Here is a 23,693-nt window from a genome sequence, read left to right on the forward strand (position 1 = left end):
GGCCTATTTTAGTTTTTAAATATCAATAAAATCTTATGATGTAGAAATATGCATCTTTCAGTTTTGGTGAACACAAGCTGCCCCTGTCTGATCTAACTGGCAGGCAGTGGGAGGCAAATGGCAGCTTTGTTTTTACTATACTCCTAAGTTGCCTCCTTATATCAATGGGCAGTCAAGTCAGTGTGCATATCTGAAGCAGAGGAAGATGGGTATACAGCTGATTTCCAAATCTCCCTGTAAGTCCTCGAAAAACGGAAGGGACTTTGGCTGTACCAATGTTGGGTTTTATAGTTTTCAGTATGTGATGAGAACATTTTCTAGAAAAGTTTACTCATTTACAGTCATGTATAGGACTTGGATCAGGCAAAATTCACAAGTATGCATTGATAGGTTCAAGCACACCCACATAGGTTTTTGTGGTCTGTGCAGTAGCTGCCTATCAAGCAACACGTTACATGCGATTTGCTATGTTTTGTTCATGGTGCCTATGACACCTGTCTGGTCCTTCTTATAGCTAAAGTTTCAAGCATATCTTCCTGGGCGACTCTAGGAATATTCTCTGAAATGTATACTTGTATCTTCACCTCCCCTCGCCAGATTCACTGGACCTTATAAAGTCCAAGCTACTTTTAGCCTGGAAACCCCTACTGCTTAACATTCCACAAAAGAAGGACCACTAGTGGGCGTGGCAGAGCTGGCGACTAAGATGGCCGCCTGACTCGAAAGCTCCAGACCCATCACATCCTAAATGCCGCCAGCCACCTTATTTTGGCTGTAAGAAACTAATCTACGATGCAAAGGAGAGGCTGGTGGGGCGAGGACTACGGTGGCCTCTGCGGCGTGACAGGAGTTGCCCGTGTGACGAATATCTGAGTGAGGCGTCTCCCACCCCGACGTAGCCCTCGGAGGCCTGAGTCGACAGGGGACTCGGGTGAGCCTAAGGGCGGGGCTCGGAACGGACGGATGCGCTGGCAGACTGCCAGGCTCGCAACAACTCACTGGATGACGGCCCCGGCTGTAACGTGACCCCCGATTGACTTGTGGATAGCAGCGGAGTGCATGACCTGCAGAAACCGTGGGGTGCACACACTGCAGTGGTAGTGGAAACGGCATGATTGCCCTCAATGTGTTGGGGGTAAGAGCCGCGACCTGCAGAGTCCATAACGGAACCGACAATTAAACGTGCACCTCCCTGCGGCACCCGATGCCGTCCTGATTCCATGGCATAACTGAGACGCATGGCCCTTCACGCATAGGGAGCCCCATGCACTGGCTTTTCCATCTTCGCATGCCTACAAATTCACGTTCACCCCTATCTTGTTTGACAGCCTCATCGTAGTACTAGCTGATAATTAAACATAGGCCCAGGAAATAAACCAGGCTGGCCTCTTGAATTGGCTTGATTGTGCCCTCTACGCACAGCTTGACCCCATCTAAAGGGCTGCGACAGCCCTGATTTACAGTCTGCGTACCACTGCCGCCTGCCTTTCACATAGCATATAGTTGACCCTTTTGCAGGCAATAAGCTCCTTGCGCCTCTCTTCTTTCAGGAGGCCTTCAACATGGGCCGGAACGACCCAAAGCAGTGGCAGTTAAACTTTGATGGGGGAAAGACCCCCAGGCGAAAGGTTACCAACGGAACCACCGACACAGAGCAGGGACCGCTAGAGGGAGCGGAGGCAAATATGGCTGAGCTGAAGGTGGGTTTTCACTCTATAGATGCCCAATTGGACACTCTTATCAGCCGTCTAGATGATATTACCGGATGCCAAGAAGCTCAGGACAACCGATCAAAAACTTACACCCTTGGTGCAAGAAGCCCACCGCAAATACACTGACGTGAAATGCTCATTTCAGAAGGCAAACAGATATGCAATGCTATACCCAGCCAGACTTCCAAGGCAGATTGGAAACAAATCACACATTTTTGACACGCCGGACGCAGCTACCAGATTTTTGAAAAAAACACCAGCAGCCATTGCAGCGACAAGACAAAGATGGCCGACTCGATCCTAACGCTTGAGGCTGTACGGAACCTGTTGCCAGGTCGTGACCAAGTAGCTTGGCTTCTTCTTCCAGACCAGTAACGTACAAACAGTCCTGGCGTAACTGCAGGTTCCAGAGGCCTTACATGCGGCTAGACTGCAATCGCCTTCGATGGAATGGACATACCCTGATGCGGTAAAACCTGGCTGAGTAGACATTATTTTCAGCGGTTACTATCCTGGTTCGTGATGGCTCCATCGGAGCGTTGCCATTACCCCTCAGGCTGATCTCCTGCCTTCCTTCCTATAGCTTCCTTCCCCATTTCCCCCTCCTTCCCTTCTCCCTGCGTTCCTCATTATCTTTTTGGGATTCACCGGGTGACAAATATTTGAGTATCCGATGGGGGAAAGGGGAGAGTTACACTGGGTTGTATATGTTTGGTAGTTTTTCTTTAGTTCTGTTATCTGTTTGGAGTATATTACTCTGTACAGCATGACATTCTACGGTCCACTTTTGCCAGTCATACTCAACTGGGCTGGGGTGATAAAATGAGTACAAGGGACTTCACCACTACTGACTTACATATTAGATGCCTGTCCTGGAATGTTAGGGAACTTTCATTTCCAAAAAAAGAGTAGACAGGTGTTGTCCTATTTAACAAGGCACTCCATCCAGATAGCTTTCATTCAAGAGACGCACTACACGCCCCTTCCTAATCACTGGTTTGCAGCATCATGGGGGCAGAACCGATACTTCGCTTGCTATAGCACTTACTCATGGGGGTATGTATCCTGGTTCACCGCTCACTTCCTTTTCACACCATTTTCAGTGGTGACAGACCTGGAAGGTAGATTCCTATTAGTGCAGGGATCTCTTGGGTGTATGCCGGTACAACTTGCTCACTCAACTTTTTCTTCACAATAGCTTCACACATAGACCGACTCAACTCGGACACTATACTAATGGGAGGGGATTTTAATCTCACATTGGACCCTACTAATGACACTACTGGACCAGGCCTAGTCACAAAACTGCAAGCCACTATGGACCTTCTCGCCTTTACGGTCAGCATTGTTGGCGGACCCTTGGTGTGTTAACTACCCTGGATCTCGAAACTACTCCTTTTACTAAGCCCCACATGGCACCTGGTCCGGAATCGATCAGTGGTATCTCACGCCACAGTTTCTGTTAAAGGTACGGAAGGTTGAATATTTCACTCGCACTATTTCTGATCATGTCCCAGTTTTGTTGGCAGTTGCTTATCCATCAATACCCAAACAACACCCATTATGGAGGTTCCCTGCAAATGCTCTGCTAGACTCAGTATTTCGCAGTGAGGTTGGAAACGCCATTGCAGAATTTTTTGACTTGAACAATGGATCTGTAGATTCGCAACTTAACACTTTGGGATGCCTTCAAGGCCTTTATTCAGGGTGTTTGTATCTCGAAGCATGCTGGTGTCTTGCATTCCATTCGGAATGACTTGAAAAAGATTGAAAAATTCACTGAGGCTGCTATTCGTGAAGTCAAATATATGGGAAAGAATGCCGGGGCACGAATGTACGGAAATGGGGAGAGATCCAAAAGAACACTTGCCCATCTCCTTAGACCACAGTATCAATCTACATTTGTGACGCATTTAGACACTGACATGGGAGACTCACTGACGCAAGGCACAGACATCAATAAGGCTTTTCTGGATTACTACATGAAATGATATCAGACAAGGTGCCCGCCATCCGGACGGGCCCTCACTGATTATCTACAAGAGATAGCTATGGTGTGGCTTGAAGAGGGACAGCGGGATTTCTTACCGCTCCCATTGACACAGACTAAATAAAACCTGCAATAAAAGATCTAGCTAGCAGCCGTGCCCCAGCGTCTGATGGACTCTCTGGGGATTTTTACAAAGCCAATCAAGAGGAACTAGCTCCCCGCCTCCTGGAAGTATATGACGGTGCATTACAGAGCGGGTCCCTCTCACCAACAATGCGCAAGGCTATCGTCGCATTGCTACTTAAACCGGACAGGCAGGATAAGTGCCAGTCCTAAAGCCCATTATCTCTACTCAATCACGACTATAAAATCCTTACTAAAATACTACCTACCCGACTGGCACTATTAGTTGACACCACACTTTGCCCCTTTCAGGCAGGTTTATCCCTGGACGATCTACGACGCTAAATCTACGTACTGTTTTTTCGGTGATAAATCAAATGGAACCTACCTTGCTGGCGGCAGCAGTAATGCTGGACGCCGAGAAGGCATTTGATTCTTTAGAATGGTCCTTTTTGTATGCCGTAATGCAAAAATTAGGGATTCCCATTGTTTTTTTTTTAATTTGGCTCACTTATTATATTCTTCTCCGGTTGCCTGAGAGTGAACGGTATGATCACACCTCAGTTTGGCTTGACTCGTGGCACCAAGCAAGGATGTCCACTCTCACACCTGCTATTCATAATAGCTATGGACCCGCTTGCTCGTCATATTCAGGAATGGCATTTGCACCGTGAACTGCAGCTACATGCTGGCCCACTCATCGCATCTTTTTACGCAGACGACGTGATGTTACTTGTGCGTAAACCTACAGAGAATCTGCCCCCTCTATTATGAGAGGTAGTCCGTTTTGGAGTGCATTCGGGCTGGGTCATTAACTGGACGAAATCTGAAATATTCCCATTGACTCCTGCCACCATTCCGGGTGATCTCGAGTTTCCTCTGAGATGGTGCAGTGATCCACCTAAATATCTGGGCATCTATCTACATTTTAGCGCCCCCGAAGTTATCCGCTAAAACTATGGACCCGCAATTGACAAGCTCGACACACAAATTAATAAATGGACAAAACTGCCATTCTCTATGGCAGGTAGAATTGCTATTATAAAGATGGTGGTGCTACCACGTTTTCTGTACCTTTTTTAAAATATCCCTATAATGATGAAGGTGACTCTTTTTAATACTCTCCATTCGCTCCTAATACGGCTAATTTGGGTGGGTAAACAATCGCAAGTGAACTGGACCACATGAATCATGTCATTTGAACGAGGGGGATTTGGGATCCCTGACTTTTATCTATACTATTTGGTAGCCCAAGTCCACTTTACATACTACAGGTATCATCCAGGCACAAGACTGCAATATCTAAAACGTGATAGATCGCAGATATATCCCCACTCATTATCGACATTATTACCCCAGGGACACCCACGGAAATTCAAACAGTCCCCACAACATGTTGGGCATGGACCAAGCTGCGGAGATATCTGCACTACACATCTCTATACTCCCCGCAATTACCATTGGCAGATAAACCATCAATACCCCTTACTATGGAAACGTTAACTAAGAGAACACTACTTCAAGCTCGACTACATAAAATGGGTGATCTGTTTTGCAAATCCAGACCATGCTCGACCGCCGAGTTGACTGCCCATGGAGCTACTACATACATGGACAGTTTCTGATTCACAGAGTTCGTAACTCTTTATTAAAGACATTGCTAGTTACGTCAACTGAACCAGATGACTTTCCACCACTCACACTTGTCATAACCTCGCCGGATAGCGCCCATTTAGTTTCACGCATTTACCATTTATCTCTCTCTCTTCGCCCACCAGTAGGCATTAAAGCACGCACATCCTAGGAACATGACTTGGGTATCACTATCACCGTTGATATATGGTGTTACTGCTGCTCCCAGATGCAATACTTTTCTAGTAATTACAGACACAAATTGTTACATTTTAAATATTTACATAGGGTCTATGGAACTCCAAAATTATTATCTAAAATGGACCTAACGACTTCACACGCTTGTGTGAGATGTGGCACAGAATCTTACTGAAATACCTCTATATTGAGTACTATGCAAAGACTGTAACAGTGATGGTATTAAGTTAATGGACCGGGACAATGCTGTACTGTAACTAGTGTCTGGGAATTTTTTACTTCCTGTTGTTTAAAATTGCTCCATTGTAGTTGTTTCCTTTCTTAGTTTTATTTTTTGTCTTCATTTTATGTAGAATGACAGTAAATGTTTGCTATTTGTCAAAAACAAAAAACGCTTATGATCCGACATGGAAGGAGCCTCTTGCACCTCACTCATTGCTTGGTTGTAATATTTTTCAAAAACTACAATAAATGTTTTTTTTTTTAAAAGAAGGACCACTAAAGTTTCTGGAAGAATTTAAAAACTTGTTTTTGTCTCAAGAATTCCAAGTTATTCATTTCTACCGGCATATGGCCGTAAGGGTTATTGTCGACATTGCTAAGTTAGCATGAGCTCTGGTGCCATGATGCTGCTTTTGCACACAACACTACATGACTTTATTTTACAAGACTCTCTTTGTGCTTTTCACATAAGAACAGTCTGCTTTCTGCGTTCTCTGTCTGTTCCTGGAGTTTAGTCTGAAAACGGAGTGCAAAGTCGATAAACAATGCCCCTTGTTATTTTTTTCTGATCAGCCCCTAGCACTTAGACAAAACATGCTACACAGCTGCAACTGCTGGAAACTCGTGCTTTGATATTATGGGGATGCATGTTGGTTTAACAAACACTTCGAGAGGGACCTTTCCAGGGAGAAGATCTATGCAGTTCCAATGATGTAAAACTACCATCTAGGCACTAAAGTATGTGTTCTCCTGACAAAGCCCAGAGATTTTTCTTTATATAATAAAACTTCTTTCCAAGGGAAGGGTGGTTAATCTTTATAATCCTTTATCCTCAGTCTGCATACAATTCCAACCCCTTTCATAGTCTATGGACTTGCTACAATGCTAACTGTTTTAGGATTATATGTTTTGCTGCTGATAGTGGCTCGTGTACTGCATTATAGACTACTAAAGTTAAAATAAACATTTTAAACTATAAAAGTGACTCTGTCAATTCTTATTGTGGACAAGAACTTGTGAGCGAGCGATAGGGTAAGTCTTGCTACCATGATTCCTGAGAGAGTCAAAAGTGTTGTGTTTTGGGTTGTCTAATCATTTGTAGCTTTGTGATTACGTAGGAGAACGAATGAGACACTATAGCTAGTCGGTTCTGGGTTTTTGGGTACTCTGGCGGTAGGAAGAATAAGCCTCTACACACTGAGGTCCTGTTTTCCTGCGCATAGTTCTGTGTATGTGCAGAATCCCTATAACACTACAAATACTTCCATGATACCCAGATAAGGTAAAAAGGTGACCTTTGAAGCATGGGATAACATTTAGGCTATTATTTTCAGCATATTCCTTGGGAGTACACACACGTTTTTTTCTAACTTAATTTTTATTGTGTGCTTGGAGATAACTTGTCACCTGCTAAGAATGCTTTAGCCTACTGATGATTGCACTCTGCCATATGCCTTGAGAAGGATTCCTCAATTTACTGAACCAACATTTAGAGATGCAATGTTTGTATAAGGAATACCTCAAGGCACTAGAGGTTAGCACCAGACAAAACATGAGTAAGGTTAACATGGATGATACCAGAGGGGAGATTGGGGCGCAGGATCAGCAATGCCCGCAAGTCATCATCCAAAACTAACGGGGGTAAATGAGGTCCAGGGGCTCTTCAGGTGGAAAATACTCCAGTAATCGGCCCCTAAAGACAGCCAGATGGTAGAGCAGTAGAGGCACAGGGAAGGTCTGAGAGGCTAAAAAGCTCAACTGGTGCTTGAGACAAAAACTGCTATGGGCTTAAGACCATAAGGCCAACACCTAAGGAGTAGCAGAAGAGAGTGAGTCACTCGCCTTAGGAGTACACCCATGATGAAATCGTTCTGGGTAGTTATGGCGACAAACACCCAAAGCTTAATGTAGATCTTACATTCATAGTGAGTGGAGGATTGGAGGACCCGCCTCGTAGAAGAGGCATGCAGGAGGTCAAAGAGCAAACAAATAAGGCTCAGGTAGACCACATGGGAAAAGTAATCCCAGGGAGTGCAACTATAGGGCATGTTAAACAACACTGAAGCAAGGACCCAACAACCTATGCCTCTGACCCCTGTGTAATCTGCAAAAGGACTCGAACTAAAGAAACCCTTAAGGTCATGCAAGACTACCAAATTTCATGAATTCAGAAATAAGCTCCTGAGATATACCTGTGATTGCAAAGAAAATACGATGATGAAAAGAATACGCTAACTCTTGGGGAAAAAAGAGAAAAAAGGAATCATTTCCAAGAGGGGCACACATCATTGCATTGTGCCAGAACAAAGTGAAATGACCGCCACTCTTGACTGCACTGTAAGTGAGACTGGGTATGTGGAAGCCAGAGAAGCCAGAGTGTGGACAGAAGGCACCCAGATTTTCAATGTTTAACTGAGTTTGAGCTGGGGAAAAATGATCTCTGTAGAAGCCTGCAAAGCCTATACATCATAGAAGAGAGTGGACTGCATTTACCAGTAAGATGGTGGCATACACAGGGTTTAGACAAGATAAATCCCCATAATTCTAGATGGCATGTTCCGTGATTAAGGGATATGCCTTTGAGTACACAGAGATTGGGTGAATAATGGGCCTTACTGTTATGTTGAACTGTCCTGCAATTAGATGAGACCTAGTCAGACAACAAATTCAAGTCTCACAAACATACACACTTCACAATACAGCAACCTGTCATCTGAAGAATATGGGTTCATTTTCACCAGTCATGTATTAGGATAGGAAGAAGGGTAGGTCAGAAGATGCGAGTAATATGAACTGCGATAGAATGAGGGAAAGGCTGTCCGCTTTCTAACAAGAGGTGCTGGGACTGAATAAATTACATGAATTGGTATTGTAGCTTTATAGTGTCATCAGTTGGAGATTAATAGGATTAAGCCTTAACACCCTAGTGGAAAGACTGGGATGAAACAATATGAGCATTAATATGCCAATGATATGCTATAAGAATTAATGAGGGATATGCTGTGTCCCGCGGGTGTCAGCGCCTAGACACCCGCGGGTATTAGTGCGCTTTAGAAATCCTATTTTCATTTCATTATAATTCTAGCAATAAGTTTTGAGATTGGCAAACTGTTAGGTTGTAACCTTCCTTCGGGATTTTTTGAGATTGGACAATGATGCGATCAGGACATCCTATTTACCTCCATTAAGACTGGGCGATGGCGAGGCCTTGAACATAACTGATATGTATTATGACCGGATGAGCAATAAATAAAGAACTTAAACGATGTTACATGAGGAGAGATGAGAGACATGATATAACACCCCCCCCATCCAAGTGAAATAAAAGGGGATTTGGTGAGGCTTAAGCTAATTTAACATAACCATGAAAGGATTGGAGTTCTCTACTGAAGAGAAGGACCAGTTCCAGCGTAAACCACATGGAAAACACTGACTTCTACGTCTAAAGGTACATTGTAACACAAGTCATGGGAATTACAACTTTCTAATTTCCAGGAGGGAAACAGTTTTCTAGTGCTGTGGTTCCAAATGTCCATCAAAAGTGTCTTAAGCACTGATTGAGAAAGGATGGAAGCAAGTCTCGAGATTTATATTCCTAGACAATGATTCTTGGGACTTTTGAGCTGTGAAACTGGAAAGTTAATTGATTTCTGCTTTCCGCACCCATCTCAACTCAGTTTTGTCCTCCCATTGAAAAGAAAAAACTGCCACTCAACTAGACCCTATTGCTAAGGAGGAACACCTTCTCTACAGATAAACTACCTGCTGCTGCCCCTGGATCCGCATGTACTCCATTCTCTGCTTAATGTGCTTGCTCTTGTCAGGACTGGCTTGCTGTTGAACAGCCTTCAGTCTTGATGCTGCTGGGTTCACCATCTTCATCGCTGGTATAGATACGCCCCCACTCTGTCAGGGAAAAAAGGAAACTGTTAGAAACTGAATTTGAAAACATGTTTTCAATCTGTAATTCTTGGTGTAGGTTGCAATAGACTTGTGTCAGGTATGGAAGATGGTACTGCTATCCCCAGTTGTGCCCGAGTATGTGTAAAAACATCTCATCACTGTATATATATGTTACATTCTATTGACAATCTGCTCTTCCTTGTGGCAGTACAGATACACTGGATTACACTGGCTATGCTCTGATGCCATATGTTCAGACAGAAGAGAATAGGGCTCTTTCAAGATTTGTTGGTGTGTGGAACTCTTTAAGGAATAGAAAGTTGGTGGCAATATTTAGAAACCTGCTGAGAAGAGTAATATATACTAATGTGTCTAATTAGGAGTGTCAATCTTTAGAACCGTGAGAAAATGAATGCTGGCTTTTAGAGTCACAAGATAATAAATGATGGTCTTTAGAAACATTTACTGAGGGTTGGCAATCTTTAGGATCATTTAATTATAGTAATGCCTGTCTGATTACAAGTAGCAGTCAAAGATTGTGTGCAGTGATGGTGGTCTGTAAACCTATCTGATCCTGTGTGGTGGTCTTTCAACTGATCTGATTATAGGTGAATGACGTAACTGGTGTTATGTCATGAAGAATTCAATGAGCACACAGGAAACAATAACAGGACTAAAGATACTGGGATGCTTTTAAGAGATTGTATAGCACACCGAAAGCTGTGCAGCTGGAACCAGCGAAGAGGAAAGAATGAAGGAAGGTGGCAGTCTAGAGGATTAAACGTAAGTGCCAGCCATCAGAGTCATTTAATAATGGGTGGCAAACTTTGGTTGCACTTCTTTATTGATATCATTGTTTAAAGCCACTTGTTGATAGGTGATAATCAATTAATGAACTTGGCAGCCTTAAGGATAAATTACTATGAGTAATGATATTTTTCAGTATCTGTTTACAATCTTCAGAAGCAAATGATTATGTGTGGTAGCCTTTAGGGCCACATGATAACAAATGTTGACATATCGAGCTACTCATTTATGAGTGGCAGCATTTGTGACTTTTGTATATGAAGTGTTTGGACAAAATATTGATTTAAGAATATTAGGAGGCAAAAATATCAGCAAATGAATATTGTGATACGTAAATATTGCAATGCACAAATATTGTTGACAATAATATAGTTCGTAAAATTCTTTTAAATAATGATGTTGTTATTATCGTCTTCTATAATATAGTGGTTAATATATCGTTTTTTAAATTACTTGAATGTGTTTTAGTAGATATATGAATGTAATATGCTATTATGGTTTATGCAAAGGTTATTTTGTTTAAATATAGATTGCAATTTTAAGTGAATTTGAATTTTTTTATTTGTTATGGTAATTTATAGTTTCATAGCAGGTTGTTGGGTATATAGGCGGATAGGGTGGGAAGTTAATTATGATTTAATACATTTTATTTAATTACATGATAGATATTTAGTATGTAAATTATATTATAGTGATTCATTTTTGCTATATGTTATTTGCAGGCTGTTATGTTTGTGCGGCCATAGTGTGGGAAGTTAATTAAGAAATAATTAACAATTAATTATTTATTGTCAAATAATTATTTAATTGATTTATTATGTAATTTATGGAACTTATTTATTTTACTTATATATTTCAGTTGTGGGTACTGGGTTTGTAGGGGTCTAGGGGCTAAGTTAAACAATAATTAATCATTTATTAAAGATATTGAATTCATTTTTAAATTAATTTTTAGTTGTGTAAAACATGGAACAATGATTTTTGTTACTGATATTTTAGTTGCAGGATGCTAGGTTTGTAGGGGTTTAGGGTGGGAAGTTAATACATTAATTTAAATTAATTATTTGATTAAATTTGAAATATTTAAATTATGGAACACTTATTTATATTTTAGTTGTAGGTTTGTAGGGGTCTAGGCTGGTAAGTTAATTATGTAATAAACTTCACAATGAATTATAAATTGGTAATTATTTGATATTAAATATGTAAATTATGGAAGAATATACTTTAGGTGCGGGCTACTACGTTTGTAGGAATAAAGGGTGGGAAGTTCACGAATAAAAAATTGAAAATATTGATTAATTCATAATTATTTGATTGAATAATAATTATTTAAATTGATTAATTTTGTTTATTACATATATATATATAAATGGTAAATAATTATTATATTAAGAGTTTATTATGTGTTCTACATTTGAAGCATTATTTATATATGTAATGTGTTTGAAGTGAAGTAATTTTCCTATTCTTGTTTAGACTGTTTTAGAATAGTAAAATAAACAGACCTCTTTGCAATTCAACACTTTTCCTACTGTTTTGCTGTTTGGAGTGGGACTAGTAAGTGTTATCCCTCTAAAATTCAATGCTTTCCGTACTGTTACAGAGATTCAAGTGGGAATAGTAAATTTCACCATCATAATCCAGCACTTCCCCTACTGTTGCGCAGACTGGATGGGAATAGTACATTTTACCCCTGCAGAGTCCAACCCTGTTTGTATTGTTGCAATGACTGGAGGAGGAATAGTAAATGTTACCACTGCAAAAAATCCAACTCTTTCCCTACTGTATGGGGTCAGAATTGTAAATGTATACCCTCTGAAGTTCGACACTTTCCTTACTGTTGTGTTGTTTGTAGTGGTAATAGTTAATTCCACCCCTCTGCAGTGCACTTTCACTATAGGTGCACTCTTGGAGTGGGAATAGTAAAGTTTATCCCTCCAAAATCTAACACTTTTCCTACTGTTGCACCGACTGGAGTGGGAATAGTGCATTAATACCCTCCGAAATCCAATACCTTACCTAGCATTGCATAAGTGAAGTGGGAATAATATATTTAATATTCTTAGACTTTCATAAGTTTTCAAACTGCTAGTTACAGTTTATAGAATTGTTTTATTTTTTTTAATAATGTACAATATTTGTTTAGTTTTACATTTATTTTAATGTTCATAATATTTTGGGACAATGTGTTTTTTGGATTATCATTTTTTATATTTTATTTGTTTACATTAGCTAATATATTTATTTTTTCTTAGTCACTTTTTTATTGTTTGTGTGTGTATATATATATATATATATATATATATATATATATATTCAATCTTGCCAAACTTGTCCGATTTAAAGAAGGCGCTGACACCATGAATCTGAATCCAAACTCGATTTATTCGATCAGTATCTGCTTAAATATATATATATGCTTATATATATATATATATATGCTTATATATATATATATATATATATATATATATATATATATATATATATATACATATATATATATCAAACAAAGGTTGCCCTGTTGGAGATGCCACACTCGGAGGGGTTTAGACACAAAGGCACCACCGGCAGCAGCAATCCAGGCTTTCCACACAGCTTTCCTTGCAATGCCAAACGCGCTTCAAGCAGCTTCCTGCCCTTGATAACTGGCTTACTACGGATAACAGGAGGCTTGGTTAAAGCACATGATTTATTAAATTTCCAGGTCCCTCCCCCGCGGGTGTAGGCAATGGAACATGTTGGTAGTTGAAGTTCAAATGCTATAAAACCTTGAGTGCATTTTATCCAAGTGTGTTCCTCTGAAAATCCGTATCACAATGTTTTGCCAATGGGTGGAAAGAAAAATTGCTGCCAATATTTACCAGCAGCCAAGGCCGCCCCCCCCCCCCGATTCTGACACCGCTCATAATTCCAGGCAGCGTGAATCCGCATCAACAGCGGCGGGGCATCTCAGCGAATGGACCAGACGCAGATTCCTGGTCAGGGGAAGCTGTGTGGAAAGCCTGGATTGCTGCTCCTCGAGTGTGGCATCTCCAACAGGGCAACCTTTTGTTTAATGGAATAGGCGGCTTATTTATATAAAGTAACCGAATTGATAAAAATATTTATTTGACATTATATTAATGTTAATTATATTTTAAATTTATTGGCGCGAATATATGTATCAATATATATTTTCCTATCATTAAATAAATAAAAAAATAGTGTAAAATACCTATTTTTTATTAAATATATATATACTTTCATAGTAATAAATGTAAAATATAAACAAAATAAAAATAATGTAAAAGAAATATTTGTGTTATGTTACACTATACACACACACACACATATATATAAATGTATGTGTGTTTGTGTGTTTATATAAGTATATGTTTATCCCCTTGAATGCGCATGGAAGTCCCCAGCGGTGCGGGCGAATTCCATGCGTGCGCGATTCGGACTGCCCCCGGACGGCCGACACACACGCCCACAGTGACGTAGGATGGCCGGGGGCCATCCTACGCATGGAAAGGGTTAAATATAGTATTAAATATTAGTAGAGTATATTTATTTTACATATTAAAATTATATATTAAAATATTAACATTTTCTCCTTTAAACTATTTATATTAAAAACAAATCGCTATGTTTGGACTATTTTTGTACTTACCATTATAAGTATAGGATCACAATATTGTGGTAAACGATATTTTTGACAATATTTTTGTCAAGATATTGTTTACCACAATACTGTGTCAGTGATATTCTTTATGAGTGATGTGCCTAAAGGACCCTTGATTAAAGGTGTTTGGTTTCATCATCATGTTATTATGAACATACGTTTTTAGAATGATTTCAATATGCAAGGCATCCTTTTGGAGTGTCTTTTTATGGGTAGTTGTCTGAGGTGGCGAAGTGAGCTAAAAATCGATGATGGATTAAACCCAGATCTGGGACTGGGGGCGAGTGTATGAAAAGTTATAGTGCTCCGTCTATCTTCTCCTTGTGTTTGCTTTGTTCGCCCTTAGTTGGTAGGGCATGCCCAGACATTGGTCCCTTGCTCACTTTGCCATGGGTTTCAAGCTGGCCTGGCTGATGAGGGGTGTTACCCCGAAATCGGTCCCAGGATGCTTGTTTTCGGTTCAGGGAAGACCTGGCTTGGAAGTTCAGGCTGGACTGTTCCCATGAGGCAAAGGGTCAAGACTGATTTGCATATAGCTCGGTCTGAACTGAGGTGGCAAAGTGAGCTAAAGAAGGATGATGAATTCAACCCAGATCTGTGACTGGGGGTGAGTGTCTGAAAAGTTTCAGCGCTCCGTACATCATCTCCTTGTGTTTGCTTTGTTCACCCTAAGTTGGCAGGGTATGCCCAGACATTGGTCCCTTGCTCACGTTGCCACTGGTTTCAAGCTGGCTGGCTGATGAGTGGTGTTACCCTGAAACCGGTACCAGGATGCTTGTTTCCTGTTCAGGGAAGACCAGGCTTGGCAGTTTGGCCTTGACTTCTCCCATGAGGCATAGGGTCAAGACAGATTTGCATATAGCTGAGTCTGAACTGAGGTGGCAAACTGAGCTAAAGAACAATGATGGATTCAACCCAGATCTGTGACTGGGGGTGAGTGTCTGAAAAGTTTCAGTGCTCCATTCATCTTCTCCTTGTGTTTGCTTTGTTCGCCCTAAGTTGCTTAGTTGTCTTTATGGCCATCTTATCAAAGGTGTTGGCCTTCGAGATCCTCTGATTAGGTCTAGTGTTTTTAGAAGAATAAGTACTTGTAGATATACACTGACAGGGGCATCTAATAATGGAAGGTGATCTCTAGAGCCATCTAATTAAGGTTGGTGGTCTACAAGGCCATCTAATTAAGAGTACCAGCATTTAAGAGAATTTCATTATGAATATCAACCTCCACAATTCTACGGCTAATGGTAGTCGAAGCCTACTATAGGTAGCTCTCTTATTATTTTGCAGTAGAGGTTTTTAGGTCTATCTGTTTGCGGGTGGTGGTCAATGGGACTCTGAATTGTGTGTTGAAGCATTTAGACATACATGGTATGGGCCTTAAAGGAAATCAGATTGTGGGTGGAGCTCTTTAGGGTCATTTCATTGCGAGTAGTAGTTTTCTGAACCACCAAATTGCAGATGGTGGCCGGTAGGAAGATATGGTTGCAGGTGATGGCCTATAGGAAGAGTTGATTGTGTGGAATGGCTTTTAGCTACATCCTATTTTAGGTGGGGGTCTATAGCATAGTTATGGGAAGGGATCTTTGAAACATTTGAATGAATGTAACCATGTTTTTGAACATCTAATTAATCATGGGGCGGGATCTTCTCTTTTGTGGATGCTTTTTGAAGTTAAGAAGAGACACTCAGAAAATCTATTTTAAACGAGGTAGTTTAAACCTTAATCTTCATCATGGATGGCTTTGAAGTATATGCAATAGGCATCGAAGATATCTTTCTATATAATCATAGGTGCCTCCAAGGTATCTGTTTACATGCTTCTAAAGTATCAACTGCATAGGGGCCTTTTGTAGCATCTATACAAGCCTAAGGCTTTTCAGCCATCCGAAGAAGCAGATTTCTGAAGTACGGATGGCTTCACCTATGGGGATTTTTAACAAAACAGTGCAACTTTCACCATTAACAATACACCCAATTCTTTGGTTAAACCAGCAGATTTAACTTACTAGTGAATTACAATTCTGACTCAAGCAAGTGTACAGCTAACTGATCCACTGGAAAATAAAAAAACAGCAACGCTACAGCAGGAAAACAAACACAATTCTCCTCACCCCCCATTTGAGATATGAAAGATCAAATGAAGAATAAAGACCAGAGGAACAATAGGCACTAGACACTTTTAAGGAGTTGACAGACTAAGAAATGTTTATTAAAGTACAGTTTGATATACAGGAGCAAGAAAGACAAGAGAAAGCATGTCCACTGTATGCTAAGAGAGGCATGGTTGCCATCCTGGTGCTGCTATGACAGAGACTTCCTCTTCCGCATCAGAGAAATTACCGGAGCAGAGCTGGGTGGGAATAGATGCCCCATTGTTTGAAATGGAGACTTTAAGATTATGTCATACAAAGCCTTCAGATCTCAGATCTACACGGGAGACCTTTATTTCCAGTAGCAAACAAACCTGCTGTGAGGCCCTGGCCAATGCATATCAATGTTCCTTGGTCTGTTTTTATATGCATATGCTCTTGTCCACAGCATTGTTTAGGATCTGATGAAAGGTTAGAGAATTACAAATAGTTCACAAAATAAATATCAAATATTTGGACGATTTCATGTTGTGTTCACATTGATGCTGACTCTGAACACAGAGCTCTCTGCTAGTATTTGCAAGATTCATGTAATCTAGGCACACTTCCTTTCCAAAGAGTGTCTCTGCACATAATACGTTGCTGCTCAATGCATCGCAATGAAAACCCTGTGAACTGCATTTCAGAACCTCATCCTTTACAGGAGTTATGAGGCTACCAGATAATAGAGCAGTGTCGTGTAGCTATGGTACAATGAAGCAAGCTATTATTTGGAGAGAATTAAGGATTCTAAAATAGAAGATTAAGAAAATTGTTCTATAATTCCTTTTCTGCAGGGAAGGATTTTAAAGCATCAGAATCAGGTGAGGATCTCATGCTGGCAAAACATATACAATAAAGGCAAGGAATGAAACATCCAATGGGTGTTCCACCATGATACACAGCATCAATGCTCTTATTAAAGAGGAAGTGAAGTGAATTTTACAAAGAGGATACTCAGTTACAACTGGACTGACTGAATCAATAATTTAAACCTGGATCTAAGGAGAAGAATTCTCTGATAGAAAAAAGTGGAGTTGTAGATGACAGTTAAAAGGACAGGAACAGGCAGAGTGGAAAAACACCTGGGAAGCAGAGATATTAGGCTTGGGTAGAAGCAGTGGCTTTGCCTTTACAGAAGACATCATCTTCGAGCTGTTGAAGGTCTCTTGTTGGGTCTCCAGAGGAAGAAGCTTGCTCGACACCCTTCTGTTTTCAGAAACATTCTGAGCCTCTGAATCTCCAACGTCAGGGGTCAATGTGCCAACCAGCTGAGAGCCTTGATACTTGAGAGAAGATACATAGTCAGGCAAGTGGTATTCACTTATTTCACTAAGTGTGAGTTCAAGGGCCCGGATAGTATCTTCAAGACTATCAAGCCTTTTATATGTAGTGCCTAGTTCACTACTAGCTGCTGTTGTGCAGGGTTCAGATGTTGTTGTCAGTTCTGAGAATACCTCTTTAACCTCCTCTGCGAGAGTCAATTTGTAGGTTTCATTTTTCTGCAAAAGCTTATCTTGTTCAGTGAGGACATTCATCATCTTCCTGGAGGAGACTACTTCGGACTGGATGGCTTGTGATAAAGTGTTGTACAATACTTTCGAGACCCGTAATCTGCATGGCTTAGGCACAAAGATCTTTGGGTCTTTTCCTTGAAATGTTCTTGGTTTTGGCACTGGCTGTTTGTGGCTTGGAGACCCAGCAATGTCTTCTAGACCATCCCCTCTTGTTGGTTTCAAATAACCACCATCTACGTTTGCACAAGCAGAATGGTCCTCTTTCATGTTTACAAAATGGGTTTCAGAAAGTCGACCATCCATCTCCCTATGAAACTCTGCTGATGGCCTACATTCTTGATCCACTTCGAGGACAGATAACAGAACTTTGTTGGCAATGCTGAGCTCCAGGGGTTCTTCAAAAATAAGCAGGAGGGGTTTGTTGTCCAAATGCACAAAAAGTTCTTGGCTTCTAATTTCAGCGCTATCCAGCCCCCGAGTTAGATCAATGTTTAAAATGGAAACATTTTGCTCATCTGTTCTTAATAACTCCTGAGCCTCCTTCCTTGACAGTGCCTGAATCATGGTCATTGTGATGATGAATGCTACAATGCCACTGATGGGGCTGTCAACCTTATTTTGTATTGATAAACCATCAACATTCTGCTCAGATGCCTCCATATACTGAACTGAGGGATGACATTCTTTGTCTATTGATGACTCCTTGCAGAGGCTGGGTAGGGGTGATGATCCATGTATGTCATAATGAAAACATATCTCATTTTCATAACTACCTATGTTTTTTGACTCGAGGTCCAACTGTTGAGAGTTTTTACTTTGGAATGCGTAATTCTTTAGCTCAGAACCTGAACATGGGTTCGCAGACATTTCTTCCTTCGGACCTTTTTGCTCTGCCTTTTGTACGCAGACAAGGCTGCCTTGACCACTGATTAACTCAATGTCTGGCTCACTGGGTGATACCTGGTCGGAAACACATTCAGTTAACACAATCTGAGGGAGACAAAACGTTCCTCTGTGCTGAGATTGTAAGGAATCCAAATCCTAAGCAAAAAATAATAAAAAAACAGGCATTAGTAGAACTGGAGACTGAATGTTTAACTTCTAAAATCAATAATGAATTATGCTGTCAATGTGTAAGATGAACTTCGGAATCCAAATATTTTTAATGGGAGAGATGTGAAAGGATAGTTTTTAGTAGGCAGTACATCTTAGAAAACTGAGGCTATAAACCTGAGATATACTCGTGCCGAATCTATCAGGAGCTAGACACGTATATTAAAAACATGGCACTTACTTAGAACTAGAGTCCTCCAGCTCTGGTACAATGTGCATGCATTTCTCCCTGTCTTTAGGTTGGAAATCCATATCAATACATTTTAAAACAACAGTGTTAACAAATAATCATTTACTGTTCCTTATTAAAAGTCACAAGTGCTGAAGTGGAGACGCTTTTAGCGCCACTCAGCTTTCTGTAGCCAACCAAGGAAAATTAAGTAAGACCCTCATAATAAGGGGAGGACTTAGGGTTACTCGTGAATGTGTGAAAGATACGAAAACTTGAGAAATATAGTTGCAAATAAATGATCTTTTCCAGCACTGGATCTCTCACATATTCATGTTTGAATTATGAGTTTATGACGCACGAAGCAGTACTCGCAATTAAAAAAAAACAAATTGTGGAATAATATCCCCTTACTTACTCATGTTACGCAGCACTGCCTGTGGACGGACTGTCTCTGATCTTCTATGGAAATTCAATTGCGTTTCCAAAGGAATGTGTTGCCCTTCATATTATATATTCTAGCCCATATCGTGAATTTTTCTTGTTTACTTGTGTAGGCCTTAACAAAAGTTACTTACCTTCGGTAACGCATTATATGGTAAAGACAATATCTAGCTGCAGATTCCTTGCCTTAGAATTTCCCAGGCATCAGACTGGATCTGGAAAATGTTGTGTGAGCAATGCTCTAGCACGCCGTCGGGTGACTTCGTTTGGGTACTGTTGGCGTTATTGGCGCCGGAAGTGACATCGCAGTCACCTATATAGGCACTCCACAGGGGCGAAGATGTCAGTTTATTTCCACGACTTTCCACACCAGAACTGCAGAGTCGTGAAGTAAATGGAATAGTGTGTGTCCAAACTAAGGCCCTGAAAGGGAAACAACCCTGGCCCTCAAAATGTGCCTGAAGAGCAGGGAGGCGTGGGTGGGTCTGTAAGGATTCTGCAGCTAGATATTGTCTCTACCAGATAATGCGTTACTGAAGGTAAGTAACTTGTACATCTGATTGAGACTTCTACCTGCAGATCCCTTACCGTTGAATAGATACCAAAGCCATACCATCCTGGGGGTGGGCTGCGTACAAATTGGTTACACTAAGAAGCCCTGCAAGACAGAACAGGTGGAAATTCCCATCCCTGCAGACCCAACTGTCCAGGCAGTAGTGTTTGACATACATGTGCAGGGACGCCCATGTTGCTGCCTTGAAGATGTCCAGGACGGGAACACCACAAGCTAATGCAGTGGTTGCAGCTTTTCCGCTGGTGGAATAGGCTTGCAGCTCTCAGGAGGCTGCTTTTTAGCCAGGGCATAGCAGACCTTGATGGAGAGAATTACCCCGCGAAATGGTCCATTTCTCATCTGCGTGGCCTTTTTTAGCTGCTACATAGACCACAAAGAGTTGGTCGTCCACCCGGAACACTTCTGTGAGATCTAGGTAGAACGACTATGCTCTTTTTGGGTCCCGACGTTGGAGTCGCAGCTCCTCTTTAGAGGGATGTGGAGGAGCATTATACGGGGGCGGGTGACCGGTTCTCCCAAATGGAATGGGGTTACCATCTTAGGTAGGAAAGAGGCCCGGCTTCGAATCACCACCTTGTCTGGGAATACCATAATTTATGGAGAGTTGGATGATAAAAGCCTGCAGCTCACTCACCCACCTGGCAGATGTTACTGCCACTAGAAAAGCTGTCTTGATGGTAAGAAGCCTGAGGAGACAATTAATAAGCGGTTCAAAGGGAGTACGCATGAGATAAGTGAGAACCAGGTTCAGATCCCACTGAGGCATTATGAAGGGTAAAGGAGGAAATACATTCAAGCCTTTTTCAGAAATCTATGTACAATAAGGGACTTAAATAAAGAGGATTGGTCAATCAGATGCAGGAAAGTGGACAGAGCAGAGAGATAACCCTTGAGAGTGCCCAGAGCAGAGCCCTGCTTGGCAAGGGTAAGAATGAAGAGAAGAATATCAGAAAAAGAGGGTCAATGAACTTAGCAGTACAATTTATACACATTTTTGCCAACGACCAGTGTATTCCGCCTTGGTGGAGTGCCGCCTGGCTGCCAAGGTAACTTTACAGACTTTGGGAGGAAGGTCAAAAGCTACCAACTGTTGCCGATCAATCTCCACGCAAGGAGGCAGAGAGTTGAAAGGTACGGGTGGAACACCCTCCGCTGATGCTGAGACAGAAGATTCCCCCGTAGGGGCAGCCTGATCGGATGATCGATGCTCATTTGAAGACACTTGGATACCAAACTCTCCGATCCCATTCCGGAGCCAAAAGAATGACTTGGGCCCCATCATTCTTGATCTTCTTGAGAAATCTGGGCAGAAATGGTATGGGTGGAAAAGCGTACAGGAGGGTAGAGCTCCACTCGAGACAAAATGCGTCTCTGAGCCATAGCCGCCTTAGAAACTCCAACGTGCAATACTGCTGAGATTGCATTTATTTATTTATTTATTTAAGCTTTTATCGCGCACAGCTACCCACAGTGGGTTTCCCGGCGCCAGGGATAGACTGTAGAAGAAAGGACGGTGCAGCACCTGACTTGAGGCCACAACCAACTATTGGCTACGCTTAGTGAAAAGTAGTGTCTTCAGAGCCCTACGGAAGCGAAGTAAGTTGGTCTCTAACTTTAGTGCCAGTGGGAGGGAGTTCCAATATTTAGGGCCCAAAATAGAAAAGGAACGGCCTCCCATTTTTGTCAGCTTACATCTTGGCACTGTGAAATTGCCAGTGTCCGACGACCGTAGTGAGCGCAAGGGTCTGTAAGGTTTTACCAACCCTTGAATATAAGCTGGAGCGCTACCCTGCTTGGTCTTGAACATGTAACAGAGTGCCTTGAATTTAACACGTTCGGGGACGCTCAGCCAATGAAGGTCACGCAAGGCGGCAGCGGCTGAAGTGCGTCTAGGGACGTTCTTTAGCAGGCGCGCAGCCGCATTTTGTACAACCTGAAGCACATGTATGGTAGCTTTATCTGCGCCCAGGTAGAGAATATTGCCATAGTCCAGGCGTGATGTTACAAGTGCCTGGACTACGGTTCTGCGAGAGGAGAGGGGGAGCATCCACAGAATCTTGTGAAGCCACCGCAGCGTTGAGAAGCAAATGGCTGCAACCTTAGTGGCCTGTTGCTTCATAGTTAGCCTGTCGTCAATAATGACGCCCAGGTTACGAACTGCAGAGGATGGTGTCGGCGCATTTCCCAGTTCAATGGGCCAATGACGGGGGCCCCAGAGATGTTTGTTCCGACCCAGAATGACCACCTCGGTCTTCTCTCCATTCAGCTTGAGACAATTTCTCCGCATCCAGTCGGCCACAAGGATGAGGCCAGACTTGAGTGCGGAGGTACTATTCTCATCTCTCCCTGATAGGGAGAAGACAATCTGGGTGTCATCTGCATAGGAGAACAAGGTTAGCCCAGCCTGTTCAACTATGGTCGCCAAGGGTTTAACATAAATATTAAATAATAAAGGGCTAAGAATTGAACCTTGGGGAACGCCGCGGGTAGATGGGCAGTTGGTGGAAGCTGCTTTAGGGGAAAACACTTGAAAGGTTCGGTCGCTAAGGAACGACACCACCCAGGCCAGGGCCTGGCCCGCCACACCTAGAGATTTCAGAGAGTCAATAAGGATGGAATGCGACACGGTGTCGAAGGCTGCGCTCAAATCCAGCAGGATGAGCGCCATGGTGTTTCCCTGATCGACACCGTGCCTAAGACTCTCTGTTACCCCCAGGCATGTTCTCTTCGGAGGTGAAAAGTTCCAACCAAGGATCTCCCCATTCCTTGTGCCACCTCCGAATGGAAGCACCACTCATGATCCGCTAGGCATGGACTGCTGAGTTTGTCTGACCTAGCGTTCAGAGAACCTGCCAGGTGATGAACCCACCAGGGTTAGGCGCTGTTGTTCCAACCATCGGTGGTAGTGTTGTACGTGAACACTTGCATTAACTTCCCCTTGACAAAGGGAAAAAATGCTTTCAATGCTAGTCAAATCACTCTGAGCTCCAGCAGTTTAATGTGGACTCCGGATTCCTCTGGAGACCGGAGTTCTCTGATCTTCACCTCTCCCAGATGGTCACCACATCGCAGGAGTGACGTATCTGCCACTACCGTTAAGTCTGGTTGGGGAAGGGAGAGGAGTCTGCCTTTGACTCAATTGCAGTTTGTAAGCCACCACTGCAGGCCATATGCAGTTTCATCTGAGATCAGGACCATGTTGGAGAATTCCCCTGATGCTGAGCCCGCTGGAAATGTAGTATGCCCACTGGAAATGCCGTATGACATGATTTACCAACAGGATACAGGAGGCTATGAGGACCAGTAGCCTCAGAGTTATTCTCACCAAAATCTAAGACAGAGGCTGAAACATAGGTATCATAACTTGAATATCCTGGACTCGCTGCTCAGGAGCATAAGCCTGAAACTGCACTGTGCCCAGAACAGCCTAGATGAAAGGGAGCGTCTGAAAAGGAGTCAGGTGTAACTTCGGCACGTTGATAGTGAACCC

At 42.2% G+C, this 23,693-nt stretch overlaps 1 protein-coding gene across 2 annotated transcripts in view; it reads right to left on the reverse strand.

Moving 5' to 3' along the window:
• Positions 1 to 23,693, reverse strand: part of SRCIN1 (SRC kinase signaling inhibitor 1) — an 808,310-nt gene that overhangs the window by 15,077 nt on the left and 769,540 nt on the right. For both annotated transcript variants that reach the window (XM_078645611.1, XM_078645612.1), the window contains exons 19-20: positions 17,472 to 18,944; positions 9,640 to 9,783 (exon numbers count right to left, since the gene is read on the reverse strand). In XM_078645611.1, coding sequence (XP_078501737.1) covers positions 9,640 to 9,783; positions 17,472 to 18,944 — 1,617 coding nt within the window. The remainder of the gene's footprint in view (positions 1 to 9,639; positions 9,784 to 17,471; positions 18,945 to 23,693) is intronic.

This window comes from Lissotriton helveticus, chromosome 5_1 (assembly GCF_964261635.1).
Source record: "Lissotriton helveticus chromosome 5_1, aLisHel1.1, whole genome shotgun sequence".
In the NCBI taxonomy this organism is placed as follows: domain Eukaryota; kingdom Metazoa; phylum Chordata; class Amphibia; order Caudata; family Salamandridae; genus Lissotriton; species Lissotriton helveticus.